At 40.4% G+C, this 17,360-nt stretch overlaps 1 protein-coding gene across 6 annotated transcripts in view; it reads left to right on the top strand.

Annotated features, from left to right (window-relative positions):
- The window catches only part of LOC106092036 (importin subunit beta), a 48,162-nt gene that overhangs the window by 11,552 nt on the left and 19,250 nt on the right, over positions 1 to 17,360 (top strand). The window contains exons 3-8 of one of the 6 annotated variants that reach the window (XR_009397769.1): positions 298 to 539; positions 620 to 1,648; positions 1,717 to 2,643; positions 2,706 to 3,144; positions 12,062 to 12,211; positions 12,652 to 12,746. Coding sequence is in view for 1 of the 6 variants with exons in the window: in XM_013258777.2 (XP_013114231.1) it covers positions 298 to 539; positions 620 to 1,648; positions 1,717 to 2,643; positions 2,706 to 3,107 (2,600 nt within the window). In the remaining 5 variants the exon portion in view is untranslated. Of the gene's footprint in view, positions 1 to 297; positions 540 to 619; positions 1,649 to 1,716; positions 2,644 to 2,705; positions 3,145 to 12,061; positions 12,747 to 17,360 lie in introns of those variants that run through there. The other 5 variants (XR_009397767.1, XR_009397766.1, XR_009397768.1 and 2 more) reach the window with 5 other exon arrangements.

Genomic DNA, 17,360 nt, shown 5'->3' with positions numbered 1-17,360 from the left:
TATTCAACGAGGCTCGGGAGGAGTAGTCCCTTAAGCATCTTGGCAACCGGTGAGAGAAAGGAGATCGGTCTCGGTCTCTCTCCCTTACTCGTGTCCTTTCCAGGTTTCAGAAGCAGGATCACTGTGCACATAGTAAAGACATTGGGTACTATAAAGAGTGTTCAGAGAAAGTATTGGATGATTTGATGCCACCTATGATATTACCCACCACCACGAATATTTAATTAAATTTATTTATTTCTCTCTTGCCTTCCATCGCTTCTATCATTTTGGGTTTTCTTACAATTTTTATTTTAGACAAAAATGAATTGCTATCGGCGAAAAATTATCTGGAACAGGCAGCAGAAAGCAACTTGCCAGAGTTTCTTAAAGCTCTCTCTGACATACTGGTCACTGTTACCAATAGCCCTGTGGCTCGCATGGCAGCTGGTCTGCAATTGAAAAATCATTTAACCAGTAAGGATGAGACTATTAACCTACAATACCAACAAAGATGGCATCAATTTCCAGATGAAATAAAGGAGTACATAAAGAAAAACGTATGTTTGAAATTTTTGTTATATAATGCATGGTGGAACACTGTATTTTATTATCTATGTTATTTTTTTTTTCTCATCAGATTCTCGATGCCTTGGGCACAGAAAATACTCGCCCATCTTGCGCTGCCCAATGTGTTGCCTACGTTGCTGTCACTGAATTACCCATCAATCGTTGGGGAATTCTTATACAGACCTTGGTCAACAAAGTTGTTAATGAAGGTTCCAGCGAAATGGATCGAGAAGCAGCCTTGGAGGCCATCGGGTACATATGTCAAGACATTCGTTACGGAGTTTTGGAAAATCAATCCAACCAAATTCTAACTGCTATTATTCATGGAATGCGGAAACAAGAACCCAGCAATCATGTGCGTTTGGCTGCTACTACTGCTTTGTTGAATTCTCTGGAATTCACAAAGGCCAATTTCGAAAAGGACGTAGAGCGTAATTATATCATGGAGGTAGTTTGTGTTGCCACTCAATCGCCAGATACACAAGTGTGCGTAGCCGCCCTTCAGTGTTTGGTTAAGATTATGACCCTGTACTATCAATACATGGAACCTTACATGGGCCAGGCCTTGTTTCCCATCACTCTGGAGGCGATGAAGTCGGAAAACGATCAGATTGCTCTGCAAGGTGTTGAGTTTTGGTCCAATGTAAGCGACGAAGAAATAGATTTGGCCATTGAAAATCAAGAAGCTAATGATGCTGGCCGTGCCCCTCAACGAGTGTCAAAGCATTACGCGCGAGGTGCTCTAAAGTTTTTAGTGCCAGTTTTAGTAGAGAAATTAACAAAGCAGGACGAGTGCGAAGATGAAGATACTTGGAGTCCTGCCAAGGCAGCCTCAGTCTGCCTTATGCTTCTGGCCACTTGCTGTGAGGACGAAATTGTTCCACATGTATTTCCATTTATCAAAGACAACATTGAATCGGCCGACTGGCGGTTCCGTGATGCTGCTGTCATGGCATTTGGTTCTATTCTGAGTGGTATTGAAGCTAATACTTTGAAATCATTGGTTGAACAGGCTATGCCCACACTCATACGTTTGATGTACGACCAAAGTGTTAATGTGCGCGACACGACTGCCTGGACTTTTGGGCGTATTTGTGACGTAAGCAACGCGACAAACAATGGCTAATTATCTGTTTATAGCATTTAAATTTTTTTTTTATATTTTAGATTATCCCTGAGGCGGCGATTAATAAAACCTACTTGCAGCCTTTGTTGGAATGCTTCATCCAAAGCCTCAAGGCCGAACCGCGTGTGGCTGCTAATGTTTGCTGGGCTTTCATAGGCCTTTCCGATGCCGCTTATGAGGCTGCTGAAGCCACCGATGGTGAAACTCCCGAAACGTACTGCCTGTCGCCCTATTTTGAATACATTATTACACAACTGTTGGAAACAACCGATCGCCAAGATGGCAATCAAGGCAATTTGCGTGCCGCAGCTTATGAAGCTCTCATGGACATGATAAAGAATTCGCCACTAGATTGTTATTTGATTGTGCAGCGCACAACTATTGTCATACTTGAACGTCTCAATCAAGTCTTGCAAATGGAGAACCATATTGCAAGCCACAATGATCGCCATCAATTCAATGACCTGCAATCTCTTCTTTGTGCCACACTTCAAAGCGTGTTGCGCAAGGTGCGTGAAGACGATGCTCCACAGATTTCAGATGCCATAATGTCAGCATTGCTCACCATGTTCAGTTCTAGTTCTGGCAAAACCGGTGGAGTTCAAGAAGACGCCTTCCTGGCCGTTTCAACACTGGTGGAATTATTGGGACTGAAGTTTGTCAAATATATGGATGCCTTCAAGCCGTTCTTGTACATGGGCTTGAAGAACCATCAGGAGTATCAGGTGTGCTGCGCTGCTGTTGGCCTAACTGGTGATATTTGTCGGGCCCTGAAACAACTCATTATTCCCTACTGCGATGAAATAATGAACCTGCTGTTGGCCAATTTACAAGAGCCCACGTTGCATCGTAGTGTCAAGCCTCAGATTTTATCAGCTTTTGGTGATATGGCCCTCAGCATTGGTGGTGAATTTGTTAAATATTTGAGAATGACCATGGAAATGTTGATTGTAGCATCACGGCTAGAGGTAGTTTGTGCAAATGTCTCGTGTCTATTCTTATATTAATTTTTTGTTTGTTTTCATAACAGGTTGATCCCAACAGTTTTGACATGGTTGAGTACCAAAATGAGTTGCGTGAAAGTGTTTTAGAAGCCTATACTGGCATCATTCAGGGTTTGAAAGGTGTCGAAAAAACTCCAAATCCTGATGTCTTCTATTTGGAACCACATCTTGGCTATATTATCGTGTTCTTGAAGCAAATTGCGGTCGAAGGAGAAAATTCCGATTCTATGGTAGCAAGTGCTGCTGGTTTCATCGGTGATCTGTGCTCTGCATTTGGTCCACGTTTGTTGTCTTTTGTCGATGACCCCACCATAACACAATTCTTGGCTGAAGGCAAGCGCTCAAAGGCGTCCCGCACTAAATCTCTCTGCAACTGGGCCACCAAGGAAATAAAGAAACTACGCGAACATCAGACAATAGCCCAGTAAATTGTGTGCATTTAAGAATGTTACACGACGTAGAAAAGTAAGTATTAAACAAAATCCAAATAACTCAAATTTCTCTCAACTACTATGTGTAAATGTTGTAAGATTATCAGAAAGTAGCGACAATAACCCTGATGCATTTAAGCATTAAATGACTATGAGTACCACACGGGTTGGAACTCTGAGCTCCGATTTTTGTGGTTCATCGTCATTACGATAAACTCAGCTGAGAGCAACATAATTTTTATAGCCAAGTCCGAACGGCGTGCCGCAGTGCGACACGTATTCGGGGAGAAAACCGACATATCTTTCTTTTCAAAACCGACATATCTCGGAGATTGGTGAAAACTTATGCTTACCCATATCTTACTACCTCTCTACTCTAGGGACTTCGTTTGGCGGCATTATGAAAGCGTCACAGTTCGAAGGGCGGCATTCTGACAGAATTGAATATTATTCCACTGCGTGTCGAGACCACACTGGCGCTGCATAACTTACAACAGACCGGTCAATTGCTTTGTACGTGGTCAACAAGCTTTCCTTGTCTGCACCCCAAGTGCTGCCACCCAGTGACTTGACCTTTTTTTCTACTTTTGACTTTATCGCAGATTACTGTGGCATGTGGGGAGAATATGTTGCCAAGTATTTTTGGACACTTGATGGTCGGAAACATTTCTCCATCGACCTTCACAGTCAGCTCAGTATTCACCTCACGCGTATTTGTAGAGTAGACGTTCAATTTATCGCAGATGTCAACAATGGGTGGGGGCCTGATGCCATGGTCGTACAATCCGCATATGATGCGATCTCTATGCCATTTGGAGGGGGTGGAATGGAGGATAGGTAGAGGTTAAACAGTGCCGGAGATATCACACCACCTTGGGAACTCCCTATTTCACTCTACGGTGCTTCGACTTCCTATCCCTAAATTCCACAAATGAATGGCGGCGACCACACAGATAATTCGCGACCCAGCGTTTCAAGCCTGGCTGGAGGGACGTGTTGGCGATGTCCTCGAATAATTTGGCATGGCTGACCGTGTCGAATGCCTTCGATAGGTCCAGTGCCACGAGGACCGTTCTATTACATGGCCTGGGTTGATTGAAGCCACGGCAAATTGTGCGGTGATGGCATGCAAAGCTGTTGTTGTGCGGTGCAGTCTTTGAAATCCATGTTAAAGGTCGTGGAATGGAAATTCTCCTACGACGCTCGGGAGGAGTAATGCCTCAAGCGTCTTTGCTACGCTACTGGTGAGAGAAGGGAGATCGGTCTGTATGACTCCCCCAAATTCGGCCTTTTCCAGGCTTCAATAGCGGGATCACTCTGCCCATTTTCCAGACATCGGGAACTATAAGAGTGTTCAAAGACAGGTTGAGCACAGTAGTAAGGTACTCAACTCCAGGTGAATCCAGATTCTTCAATATCAATGTAGAGATTCCGTCGGGGCCCAACGCCTTAGATGATTTGGTGCCACGGATGACATTCGTAACTTCGCCCACGATAAATTGTTATGGCTGTTAATCGGCTCGGAGACCACGAATACGGCGAATGGCTCCTTGCCCTAAATTGACGGTTGAACAACCTGGCGCATCTCTTCAGATCGTTCACGGTTATTTCGCCAAAAGTGACAGGTCTTATCATCTCGTCTACGGGGGTTCGAGAGTGACTTAACAGTAGACCACAGTTTACCTACATCGGTGTCTTAGTTGCATTGCTCCAAGGGCCAGCCACAAATTCCGCTTATGTTCGTTGACTATGTTGAGCCAAGATGGTGAATTGCACCATATGATTTGTTGTTGTAAAAATGATACCACCTTTAATTGTTTCGCCAAGATACGAATCATAGATTCCCACCACCGTAAATCAAATTTGGATGGACGAAAGGTCTCACAAAATCGATTTTCGATCTACAGCACATGTATTTGAAGGTTTTAGAAGAAATGTTTTGACGTGTTGTGGTGGTGGGTATTTAAATATTTAAGTGATATATTTCACAAATATAAAGAACTTTTTTTTTGTCCAGTTACTCTCGTTCAGCTCAAAAATTTGAAATTTTTCGAAAAATTGAACATTTATATGCGATTTGTTGGACGACAAACAATAGATAATCACTACATAGTTGTATTTTTGAACAAGTGGCACAAAGAGATGGAAAAGTGGCGCACAAGTGGCATTGTCCAAAAAAAGTGTCAAATTTGATACTAAAGTGGCAAATTAAAATCAACATACACTAATGGCGTAGCTTGTCTGTCTCTACTTAGCGAATATTGTGTTTCAGTATCTGTGAACCCTCTTTGTCGAACTTTTTGGTAAGGTGGACACTTTCTACGATGGCCACACAAAAGAAGCGCAGACTGCTGCTATTGGTTGAATGGTTGATTGTAAAGGCGGTTCAGGTATTTCGCGGAACACGACTTTACTTCAGCATCAGTGTAGATATTCCGTCGCGCCTCAACACATTGGATGATTTGGCGCCACAGATGACATTTGAGCGGCTGTTGTGTTAATGATTCTCGGAATTTTCTTTCGGCAACTAGCACTTTTGCGGAGGGTTGCAGTTCACTGAAGCGACAATTGGTGTATTCTCTGAAGCCGACCCAATCGGCCTTCTTCTGATTGTTAAACGTCCGGCGCTCAGAGGCTATGAAGTCGGGTGGTTGGTTAATGGTGAGAATAACGGGAAGGTGGTCTGATCCGAAAGAAATAATGGCTTGCCAGCATACGTCACTCAGGGGATGCAATGGTAATGTCTGGCGAGCTGCTGCACTTCTTCGAAATCTTCATTCACCATGCAGTACGTGGAACCTTCAATCTGCCATGCCAAAGCTATGCTCCGCTGGTGGTTACCTAGGGGAGAATGTGTGAAACGAGATGCAATTACGAAACGAGTATGGCCAGTAATATCGGGCCTTTAAACTTGGCCATTATCTGGGATACAACTGCCCACCGCGGCGGTATGTAAACGTTGTATAGCTCTATCTCGGCAGTACCAGACCTGACTGCTATTCCTATACATTCCATATAGAGGTCGTTAGCGCTAGGCGAGATGTGTCTTTAACGCACGAAATCTGCACGTGGTATCACGAAGCCAAACCTCCAACTCCACTCCTTAAGAGATCCTCACGTAGCACATTGCATCCGTGACAACTGTGCATGCTGCAGCTGTTGATCAGCTTTGATGTTGTTATTGTAGACACATTTGCATGTGGAGATGGCGATCTTCGTCAATCTCTTATAGGCGAGCAAGCTTATTCCGGTCTATACGACTAAACACCACGGGAACATGATGACCATTGGTTATTTAAAGGCGCCAATAACTCGCCTTGTCGTATCGAGCATCATAGTCACCCAGTATTTAAGCAAGAGCCGATGCCACCCAGATTGTCAGCGACTGCAGTTGCAGCTACTCCGTACGGAGCATTCCACCATCCGCAACCTGTGGACGCGCCCACTAGCTCCCAGCTAAGCTCTTCGTGATAACGAAGAACGACACACAGATTAGAGCTCGAAGTTCCAGCCTGTGTGATGCTCATAGTTATCCCGTGCCGGTGGTCAGCTTTGTATTCCACTGCTGTCTATGTTCGCACAGCACCTTGCGGCATATTCAGTGCGCCTCGGTCTTCTGCACTCATTCTAAAATCTCTGACACCAATTTTCGAGGTGTCTTCCCGGTTTGCGTGAAGGTGGTCTTCCCGGTTTGTGTGTACCACCGTATTTGCCTTAAAAAGACTTCGGTGCTGGAGCTTCTTCATCCAATCTAAAAACATGACCTAGCCAGCGCAGCCGTTGTATTTTGATGCGTGTAACTATGCTATCGTCGTCATACAACTCGTGGTTCATACGTCGCCTGTATTCTCCATTAACGCTAACTGGTCCATATCTTTATCTCAAATACTCCAAGCACTGCCTTATCAGTACCCATGCTTTAGAACCATATAACATCACGGGTAGTATCAGTGTCTTGTATAGTGTAATCTTCGTCTGTCGAGAGGTGGCCTTGTTTCTACAATAAATTGCTTACTTAGTCCAAAGTAGCATTAGTTTGCCAGTATTATTCTTAGCTTAATCTCAAAACTGGTGTCATTCGTTTCGGTTACGGCGGTGCCGAGGTAGATAACGTTACTGACTATCTCAAAGTTGTGATTCCCAACTTTCCCCATTTTCTTTATCTTCTCGGTTTGGGAGTTGAAACCATCTATTTCGTCTTATCTCCATCTACTGCCAGACCCATTTTCACCGACTCTCTCTCGATTCTTTCAAAAGCTGCAATTACAACTTCCGTTGACCGACCTATGATGCCGATGTCGTCCGCATAGGCGAGTAGCACGTGTTCTCTTGTGATTACTGTGCCATATCTATTCACACCTGCATCTCGTAAAATCTTCTCCAACTGGATATTAAAGAGATCACACGATAGACTGTCTCCTTGTCTGAAACCTTGTTTGGTATTAAATGGTTCGGAGAGATTCTTTCCCATTCTAACTGAGGAACGCGTATCAGCAAGTGTCATCCTGCAGAGTCTTATTAATTTTGCAGGGATACAAAATTCAGACATGGCTTGAAATACCTTTGAACGTAAAGGAGTATCGAAAGCGGCTTTATAGTCATAGGTAGGTGTTGATTTGTCCTTTGTGAATATCTGGTCTGTGTGGATTTAGGTCTAAAGCCGCATTGAAAGGGCCCAATTATCTCATTGACTTTAGGTTTTAATCTTTCACACAGTAAGCCTGAGAGTATCTTGTATGCAATAGGAAGGAGATTTATTCCTCTGTAGTTGGCACATTCCGTCTTTTCTCCTTTCTTGTGTACGGGATATAGTATGCTGAGGTTCCAAGCATCGGGTATGCGTTCTTCTAGCCAGATTGTGCAGATAAGCTGATGCATACGCGCCTTATCAGCGTGTCGTCTCCTGCTGCCTTGTTGTTCTTTAGTTGGTTCACTGCTACCTGGACCTCATTCTGACTAGGAGGTAAACATTCTATACCATCAACATTGATTGGTTCTGCGGTATCCTCTTCGCCGCCAACTTCTGTCACTAGCAGTTGGGTAAAATGTTCTTTCCATATGCTCAGCATGTTATCTGTGTCAGTCACCACATTTCCTTCTTTGTCTCTGCAAGAGGATGTGCCTGCACCAAAGCCATCGGTTTGATGTTTAATTCTTTGGTAGAATTTCCGGACTTTATTCTGACTTCTGTACATCACTCAATTCGCTCACACTCACGTCTTTCCATTTCCTATTTTTTTCTGCGGAATAGACGTTTCTCCTCTCTCGTTTTCTCCCGATACCTCTCCTTCATCTGGCGAGTTACTACTGATTGCAGGGTTGCTCTATATGCCACATACTTGGCTTCCGTAGCATCTCGACGCTCTTGGTCGTACCATGGATTTCTTGGGGGAGACTTCCGGTACCCAAGTACGGATTTCGCGATATTTTCCATGTAGTGGCCAATGGTTTGCCACTGCGCCATTATATCATCGGAACAAGGAGTGGTTTCATCAAGCATTTGGGTCAGTCGAGTGGAGTATACCGCTGCCTTGAAATCTAATTACCATGTTTTTTGCCGCGGCGAACTTTATTAGCTTCAACCCATTACCGGACGTTATCTTGTGGAGACTAAGCTTTCCGACTGTTGGACAAAAGATGTCTTCCTCCCTATCTTCGCTTTAAAATCTCCCGGAACGAATTTTTAATATCATGAGCAGGGCAGCGGTTATATTCGATCTCTAGGCGCTCGATGAAAATATCCTTGGTCGGCTCGTCCTTGTCTTCAGTCGGGCCATTGGCACAAATAAGGCTGATATTGAAGAATTTGGCTTTTATCCGGATTGTGGTTGGCCTCTCATCCACCGGAGTAGAGCTGGAGACGAGGTGTTTCAGTCTCCGACTAACCACAAATCCACAGCCATATTCATGCCTCGTGTTTAGGGCAGCTATAGTATAGTTCGTCACCGTTTGATATTGTAGTGACGCCATTCCCAGTCCATCGCACATCCGCCAGCGTGTATACTGCACCTTCTTTATAAAAGGTGCGGACATTCCAGGTGCAGATCCACAAATCATGGTCCTTTTTTCATTTGCGGGTTGGGGTTCGTTTTTACTATTCCATAGTAGTTCTGATATTTTTTCGGGGGCGGGTTACTGGCCCACCGCCCCAACCGCATGGGTTTTGTGGGATTGCACATGTATCCCTCGTTGCGGCGAGCCGCATCAAGATCCGACGCTCGCCGCCCCTAACCTGGGAAAAGACGCTGATGTTGTTGTTGTTGTTGTTGTCTTAGCAGTGTGTTCTACACCGAGGCGGCACCCCTTGCCGATGAAGCATTCCATCGGGTCAATCCGGTACGTACAACCATCCGCAACCTGTGGACGAGTCCGGTAGCTTTTAGCTAAGCTTCCCATGGTAACGATGGACACCACACAAATCGGAGCTCAAAGTTTCAGCCTGTGTGGTGCTCATAATTAGGCTTTTTTATTTACCCTACATTCAATTGCATACAAATTCAACTTCAGTTGTAAGTCCTGAGGATAGATATCATCCGACACTCAAATTACTTATACCCTATCCCACTTTAAAGTTAAAAGAGATGTAGCAATTGAAAAAGTGTACTGTTTTGCTAAAACTGATTACATCAAACTGAACTCACTACTCTCATCTGTTCATTGGAATGAAATTTTCAGATCTAAAGATATCAATGAAATGATTTCAACTTTTTATACTATGCTACTTGACTTTATTTCTCAATCTGTCCCTAAAACTACTTTTTGCAACGCATCTGGTCCTCCATGGAATACAACCAATATTTCTAGGCTGAAGAACAAGAAGAATAAATTATATAAAAGGTTTAAACGCTCAGGCTCAACGTCTGACTTTTCGATGTATTCTTTAGCAAGATGCGAATATAATAAAGAAAACAAATTGGCATATGGTAGTCATTTGAATAAAATTAGAAATCAATTGAAATCAAATCCTAAATCCTTTCACAAATTTGTGAATTCAAAGCGCCGTTGTAATAGTTTACCGAACTTTCTTAGATATAAAGCTAAAGTAGCTGATAACGATTCAGGCATTGCCGACATCTTTGCTGACTTTTTAGCACTACCTACTCAGATAATTATTATGATTTATGTGGAACATATTCATACACAATCAACAATTCAGCTTTTATAGACATGTCTGAGATTGCCGAAAACATAGTACTTGAAAATTTAAGGTCACTGAAGATAACTTTTAATCCCGGTCCAGATGGAATTCCATAGAACATTTTAAAGCATTGCGCTCTCGAACTTTCGTATCACCTTTGTACACTTTTCAACAGTTCATTAAAGCATGGATATCTGCCGGCATTGTGGAAGCAATCTTATATAAGACCGTTATTTAAAGCCGGAAATCGCAATGAGGTATCTAATTACAGGGGCATTTCAATTTTGAATGCTATTCCGAAGCTATTAGAGAAAATTCTGACTGACACTATTTCACATCAAGTCTCTTCTATATGGTCTCCCTACCAACATGGCTTCAGGAAATCGAAATCGACGATAACAAATATTTTAAAATTTACTTTTTTGGTCAACGATGGCTTTAGGGAACGCTACCAAACGGATACTATATATACCGATTTTAGTAAAGCATTTGATAAAGTCAACCACAACCTTCTGTAAAGAAAAATAGATCTTATTGGTTTCAGTCCATCTTTACTAAAGTGGATCAGATCATATCTGACTGGACGTACTCAAAGAGTTAAATTTGGTACTGCAGTTTCCATACCAATTGTTGTCTCTTCAGGTGTTCCACAGGGTAGTCACCTTGGCCCTGTGCTGTTTTGTTTGTTCATAAACGATCTCCCTTTTGCTTTAAAGCACTCGAATATTTTGATGTATGCAGATGATGTAAAGATCCTCAGATCAAGGAGAGACTCTGATGAACAGTGTTATCTTCAGTATGACCTTGATACTCTTTACGAATGGTGCAACACATATCATTTTCAAGAATAACCTCTCTTAAAACTAGCTACTTTTTGGGTTCCAATCAACTTGAAGTAGTCTATAGCTTTAAAGACCTTGGATTTCTTCGAGATCAACGCTTAAACTTCCGTCAACACATCTCAATGGTTGTAAACAAAGCACGTAGTGCTGTTGGCTTCATGAAACGCTGGAGTAAAGAACTTAATGATTTCTCTGTGACGTCGCTAGTTAGAAGTAATCTCGATTAAGGTTCAGTGGTATGGGATCCGTTCTACAATATTCATTCTGATTTGATAGAATCAGTTCAAAAACAATTTCTACTATTTTGTCTCCGTCGAAATGGGTGGGACAGAAGTTCATTACCTTCGTATGATCAGATTCCTGCTTTCTTTTGAGTCGAATTTTCTTTAACGTTCCTATCAGACCTACCAGATATTTTGATATTTTGAAAATTTCTTATTATAAAACCAACTATGCCAATAATTATCCTTTTCGACACCTATGTTATCAATTTAATCAACTGAAAGATATAACAGATCTATCTTAGAATCGAGAAAGTTTAAAAAGGAAAATTATATTATTTTTAAATTCTTAGGTTACTACATTTGTAAATATATTATTATTAGTCTGTAAGGGTATTTATTATCTATAGACTTAAACAAAAAAAAATGTGTTATAATCAGAAAATGTTAAGAATTTGTTGAAACTTATCTCGACGAATTCTAAAACAAAACGACAAAAATTCGCGGCCTTGCCATTGCTTGTAGAATACTGCAAGAATAAGTCACTAAGAACCTTCAATCCCATGGCAGCCGGTTGTACGTACCGGATTGACCCGATGGAGTTATCCATCGGCAAGGGCTGCCGCCTCAGTGTACAACACACTGCTACAACAACAACAACAACTAAGAACCTTGTATATTATTATACCCATATAAACATATATAATTAAAAAGATGTTCATAATATTCCATTTTTTGTTTTTCTTTCAGAAAATCACATCCTCATCCCCACCCGCCCCTACACATTTAAATTTAAATTATTTTTCGTAATTAGTATAACAAAAAACAACGATGATACTACTACATTATACTAAAAATACATTTTTGGCGCGCCGAAATACTAAGAAGATGATTCAAAAGGTGCATTGTTCTCCTTTGTGTATGTGTATGTATGAACCATATATTACGATAATTCATTCATTTTTTTTTTTGAGTAAATTCTCCAAGTGTTTGTAACATTTAAAAAATAATTGTTTCTTTTTTTCAAATTTTCTTTTTTTTGTTCTTTTCGGTTTGATTACAACATACACTATATAACTTCTAAAGAAAATTGTTATAAAAAAAAGTTGCCCTTTTATACATTCAAATTCCTTTATTATTCGAAAATAACAACTTGATCAAATTCAATAGCAAAGATATAATGTTGGAACAGCTATAGATATGCCAACCATATTTTATATTATTTAGTAATTTTGTATTTTTATTTCACTTCTTTTCTTTTATTAATAATTTCAATAGGTTGTAATATATTTACTCGTATACTAAATGTTTTTTTTTTCCTTTTGCTTTTCCCCCCCAAGAAACGATACCATATACAGTGTGGATAAAATATATACATAATATACAGAGAAAACAACTACAAAAAAAATGCAATATAAACCATTACAAAAAATTATTTCATTATTTCCAAACTCTTTTTTTTTGATAATTTCCTAAACATTTCTCATTTGAGTCGATTATGTGAAAGAAAGTTCCCAATTTGGTTGAAAATGCTGGTCAAATCGCTTGAAACGACCAAACTGGGAATACTACATATTACACATTACTCGCATTACAAAAATTAAAATTATCTATACGAGATGAAAAAAGAGAGAGAGTTAAGTAAATTTTAGCTTAAAATCTTTAGAGAAATTATTGGAAATTTTTCAAATTAACAAGAAATTCACTAGTCTGTAAGAACATACTTTTTCACATAGTGTGAATGTTTGACAAAAAACGAAAAAGAAAAAAAAATCATGAATGCTGCTGTGATGTTTATGAATGCATGCGTATGTGTGTGTGTGTGTGATTGCGCGATTATGTGTGCTTATTGTGTTAAAGGTATGTCTGACACTGTATGTTGTGCGTGTGTGTGTGTGTGTGTGCAGTGTGCTGTGTGTATGCTGAATGTATGAAATCCAAGGTGTAATACATTTTTTTTATTACTTTGATTATGTTTGTGATAGATTTAAGCTGAGTGCAAGTGTTTACTATGATAGTTAATGTGAATGCCTGTGGAAATGTGTACTTGTATTTGAGTTGGGGTTTTTTACAAAGAATTTCCAATTATAAAGGCCTGGTTATGCTCTCGTAAATGTCGAACAAATGTATCGTAAATGTAACAAACAAAACAATTGTTTTTAACAAAAAAGATTTGAAGGTAAGAGGGGGTCTGACGTCGAAGAACTTCAGGCATAACGAAGAACAAGGGCAGGTCGAAGAAGACCTCTTTCAACTAAGACCTCTTTCCAACTGAAGAAGTACGTGTTGGCGGCCTTCTCGAATATTGAGATGGTCGACAGTCACCGCTCTGAGCCGCATGGGTGGACAGAATACGGCCAAGTTTCCCTTCTGGACACTATGAATGCGGTGGGCAGACTGAGAAGGGTTTCAGGAGACAGGGACTGGATTGGGGCTATACTACGACACACTCAACATTTCAGGTAGAGCTATGTGCCATAACGTTAGAGGCAAAAGAAATTCACAATTTTCGAAATCAGTTGTTGTTGCTGATGTTGTAGCCACATTTCGATTCTCATTAAACTCGTTCCGGTCACCGATCGCCGCGAGAAAGTTATTACCATTGGTTATTAAAAGACGCCAATAGATTGCCTTGTCACATCGAGTATCACAGGCACTCAGTCGGCGTTACCGTTGGAAATGTTCAAATAGTGGCACAAAAAGTGTCATTTCTAAAAAAAGTGGCATTTTATTATTTGAAGAGTGCCACAAAAAGTGACACATTTTTTCGTTTTTATTAGAAAAACAAACAAACTAGGGGTAACAAAAGCATACAATGAAACTTCTGCTTTTTATTTAAAATTAAAAAACTTGTTTAAATTGGTCCAAAATTTGACACAATATTTTTCATAAAAAAATTAAACGTGTACTACAAAAACAAACAATTCAGTTCTTTTATAACTAACATTAAAAGGTGTATAAAAGATAAGTTCGGTCAATCCGAATATTAGATTCCACCGCCACCGTAAATCAATCCCAAAATCTACGATCTACAGAATATGTTTAGACGAGTTGTGATATATTTCACTAGTGATATATTTCACAAACATAAACAAACTGACTTACTCTCGTTCAGCTCAAAAAATTTAAATTTTTCGAAAAATTTGAACATTTATATGCGATTTGTTGGACGACAAACAATACATAATCGCTACATAGTTGTATTTTTGAACAAGAGGCAAAAATAGATGGAAAAGTGGCGCAAGGCCGTGGCCTCTAGTAGAATGAGGCGATACAACTTGGGAAAAATTCCCCCAAACAAATGAAAGGAAGCTAGGTTAAAAAATTATGAATTTTATTGCTTTTATAAAAAAGAAAAATGGTACCACTTCTTATTATTTACAAACAATTTAAAATGTATGGAAATTATTGTCCACTTTTTCATCAAAATCAAGTACGAGATTTGTCACGTTCCCCCGGTTTAAATATGGTGGGTACACACCATAGAAGATTTCCTTAAGTTTTTCAATTTTATTAACACTGCGTTTCGAGTCCGATACTAAAAGGAGGTCCATTATCATTGAGCTTAAAGTAGAATCGGGTGGCACGCAATGATGTGCAAGAAGTCTTCCGGCTATTTCTTAATGGATTTTTCGTGGGCAATTATTTAAAGATACTTGGCGCCACATTTGGCAGCATTTACTACACTGAAGTAGGAATAAATCCATAAGTGGCTTTTCGGCAGCACTATGTCCAGCAGCCGTCCCAACCACCAAGAAAAGCGGCAGCCACCCGGAAATGTCGATTAGATCTTCAATTTCTGGCTCCTTAAAAGTAGGAATTTAGATAAAGCGGCGTATCGGGCAGACCACCACAGCATTTATGACGACGAAGGAGAAGCAAACCTCTTAAATTACGATTCAGCCACCTTAACTATCTAATTTAGCCAACGATTGTTGGATGAAGACGGAAAGTTATTATCAAAAGTCCATTTATTATACCTATAGCTTTTCCTGAATATTATTAATGATATAAACCTCAATATCCAACAGAACATAGATGTAGAACTCCAATGATGAGGATATTACTTACAGTAACAGAACTTCACTAGAACAAGTAAAAATGGCATTGAATTTAGCTGGGACAAACTTTTGTATACCTACGACGATGGATTTGCGGTGAACCTTATACTGAAACCTCTGCGAGCTTTTCATGAAAATCGAATGAATGAGCCCTTCGTGAGCACAAAACGGCAAATTAAGAAATTGATCAAATATATGGCGGCAGAGCTCCTTCACCATCGAAGAAATATCCGCCCGGCACGATCCGTCGCGTCGCTAATGTCCCGTAGTTGTTCCACGCCAGCGGCCTAACGCAGAACAAATGAATGCCCGAATTCCAAAGAGCGCCACGCACTCCACGTACAAAGTGCCAAGGTTTTAGATCAAGTATCGCACATAGCGCTGCTCTCGAAGAACTCCTCCTCGCGCCCGATATCAGCACCGCCGCAATACACTGTACCTTCTCAAACAACCCTCGAAGACACACCTGGAGAGCCCGGTGCCATACCACGCACGAAAGAAAGGAAAAACGAAAAAGAAAGGAAAGCCAAAACAACGATGAAAGCCAGACGGGTCGCAGAAGAACCCTCACCGTTAATAGTTAATTTCAGCCAGCCATTTCAGTCCTCGACAAAAGGTTGATAATGACTCATTTGCAGGTAGTGAAATACATTCCAACTTCTCCTCATCATCACAAATCCTGTAAATAAATCTGACTTTCTGTAGCCAGAGTGTCGTCAAATACTTGACATTACAATAGTCAGTCAAGAATCCTATAAGCAAGTTCGAGATCATGCTCCCTCCTTGAAAAACTATGCCAATGACTTGGCCCCTGCATTTTACAGCATCGGTCCACGCCCAATTTGCGTAAACCATATATCCAACCAAGGCGCCAGCAAAGGGTAGATTCACTGATAAGTAGCATGACCAGCTCTCATCAGCGATATATTCCAGGCTACATAGTCTACTCCAGTTTGCTTTAGCACGGCTTGACTGCCACGTATATCGTAATAGTTTGATCGGGAAGAATCTCCAGCATTGAAATTATCTCCAGGTCCTTTGGGATCACGAAACCCTTCGATTGAAGGCCTCTTCCTATATATGACTCCCAAATTCCTACAAACTCAATGAAGATTACTCTCCCATTCAGTAAGTCGGTTGGAATGCGCCCCTAGCCGAAAGCACCCTCGCATATACTAGTCCGTAGCGCAGCATATGCCATGGGAATCATAGCTGGTCCCATCGGATAAAAACTGAGGACGAGGTGTTTAAACCTCTAAAGTAACTCCGCTTTCATGCCATTACACATAAAATTTAGCGTACTTATAATGTCGGTCCTATACTTTTCTACTTCATCCGCCAGTGAAAACTTCACAAGAATTTAGTCTTTGGAGAAAATTTCTTAAAAATTTTGTCTTTGGAGAAAATTTCTTAGAAATGTTGTCTTGGGAGAAAATTATCATAGAAATTTTGTCTGTAGGAGAACATATTATAGAAATTTTGTCTTTTTAAAAATTTTTATAGAAATTTTGTCTTCAGATAAAAACTGCACCTTCTCAAAACAAAATTGAAAATCTAGCACTTGCGTCATCTGTGTCTCTGCGACCACGTTTGAGGTTATCATAAAATGTTATAAAAAGATCCGTGCGGAGTACATTCTCTATGCATCAGAAGTAAGCATGCATTTACTCTTCGCAAAGAGTTGTAGGGGGAATATGAGTGTTGATTAGTTATTTTATTTATGAATTACATATTGTCTCTTTTTTTTTTTTGTTGAGAGAACCTTAGCCAAAATTGTAACACTTTGTATTAAACCCAATCTCAAAGAATGATTGTGAATTTGAAATCTCTTCCCATTGTATGAATGCCTTATGTTTTAAACAAATTATTTTTGTTGATATATTTTTAAAGAGGGAACAAAATCCCCCCTTATATTAAGGAAAATTTAAACTTTTCCAAATGTCTCGTTACGTTGTAACGAAAAGCAAAACCAAAACCTCTTGTGTCTT

Source organism: Stomoxys calcitrans, chromosome 3 (assembly GCF_963082655.1).
Source record: "Stomoxys calcitrans chromosome 3, idStoCalc2.1, whole genome shotgun sequence".
Classification (NCBI taxonomy): domain Eukaryota; kingdom Metazoa; phylum Arthropoda; class Insecta; order Diptera; family Muscidae; genus Stomoxys; species Stomoxys calcitrans.
This window is presented reverse-complemented; position numbering and strand designations above follow the sequence as displayed.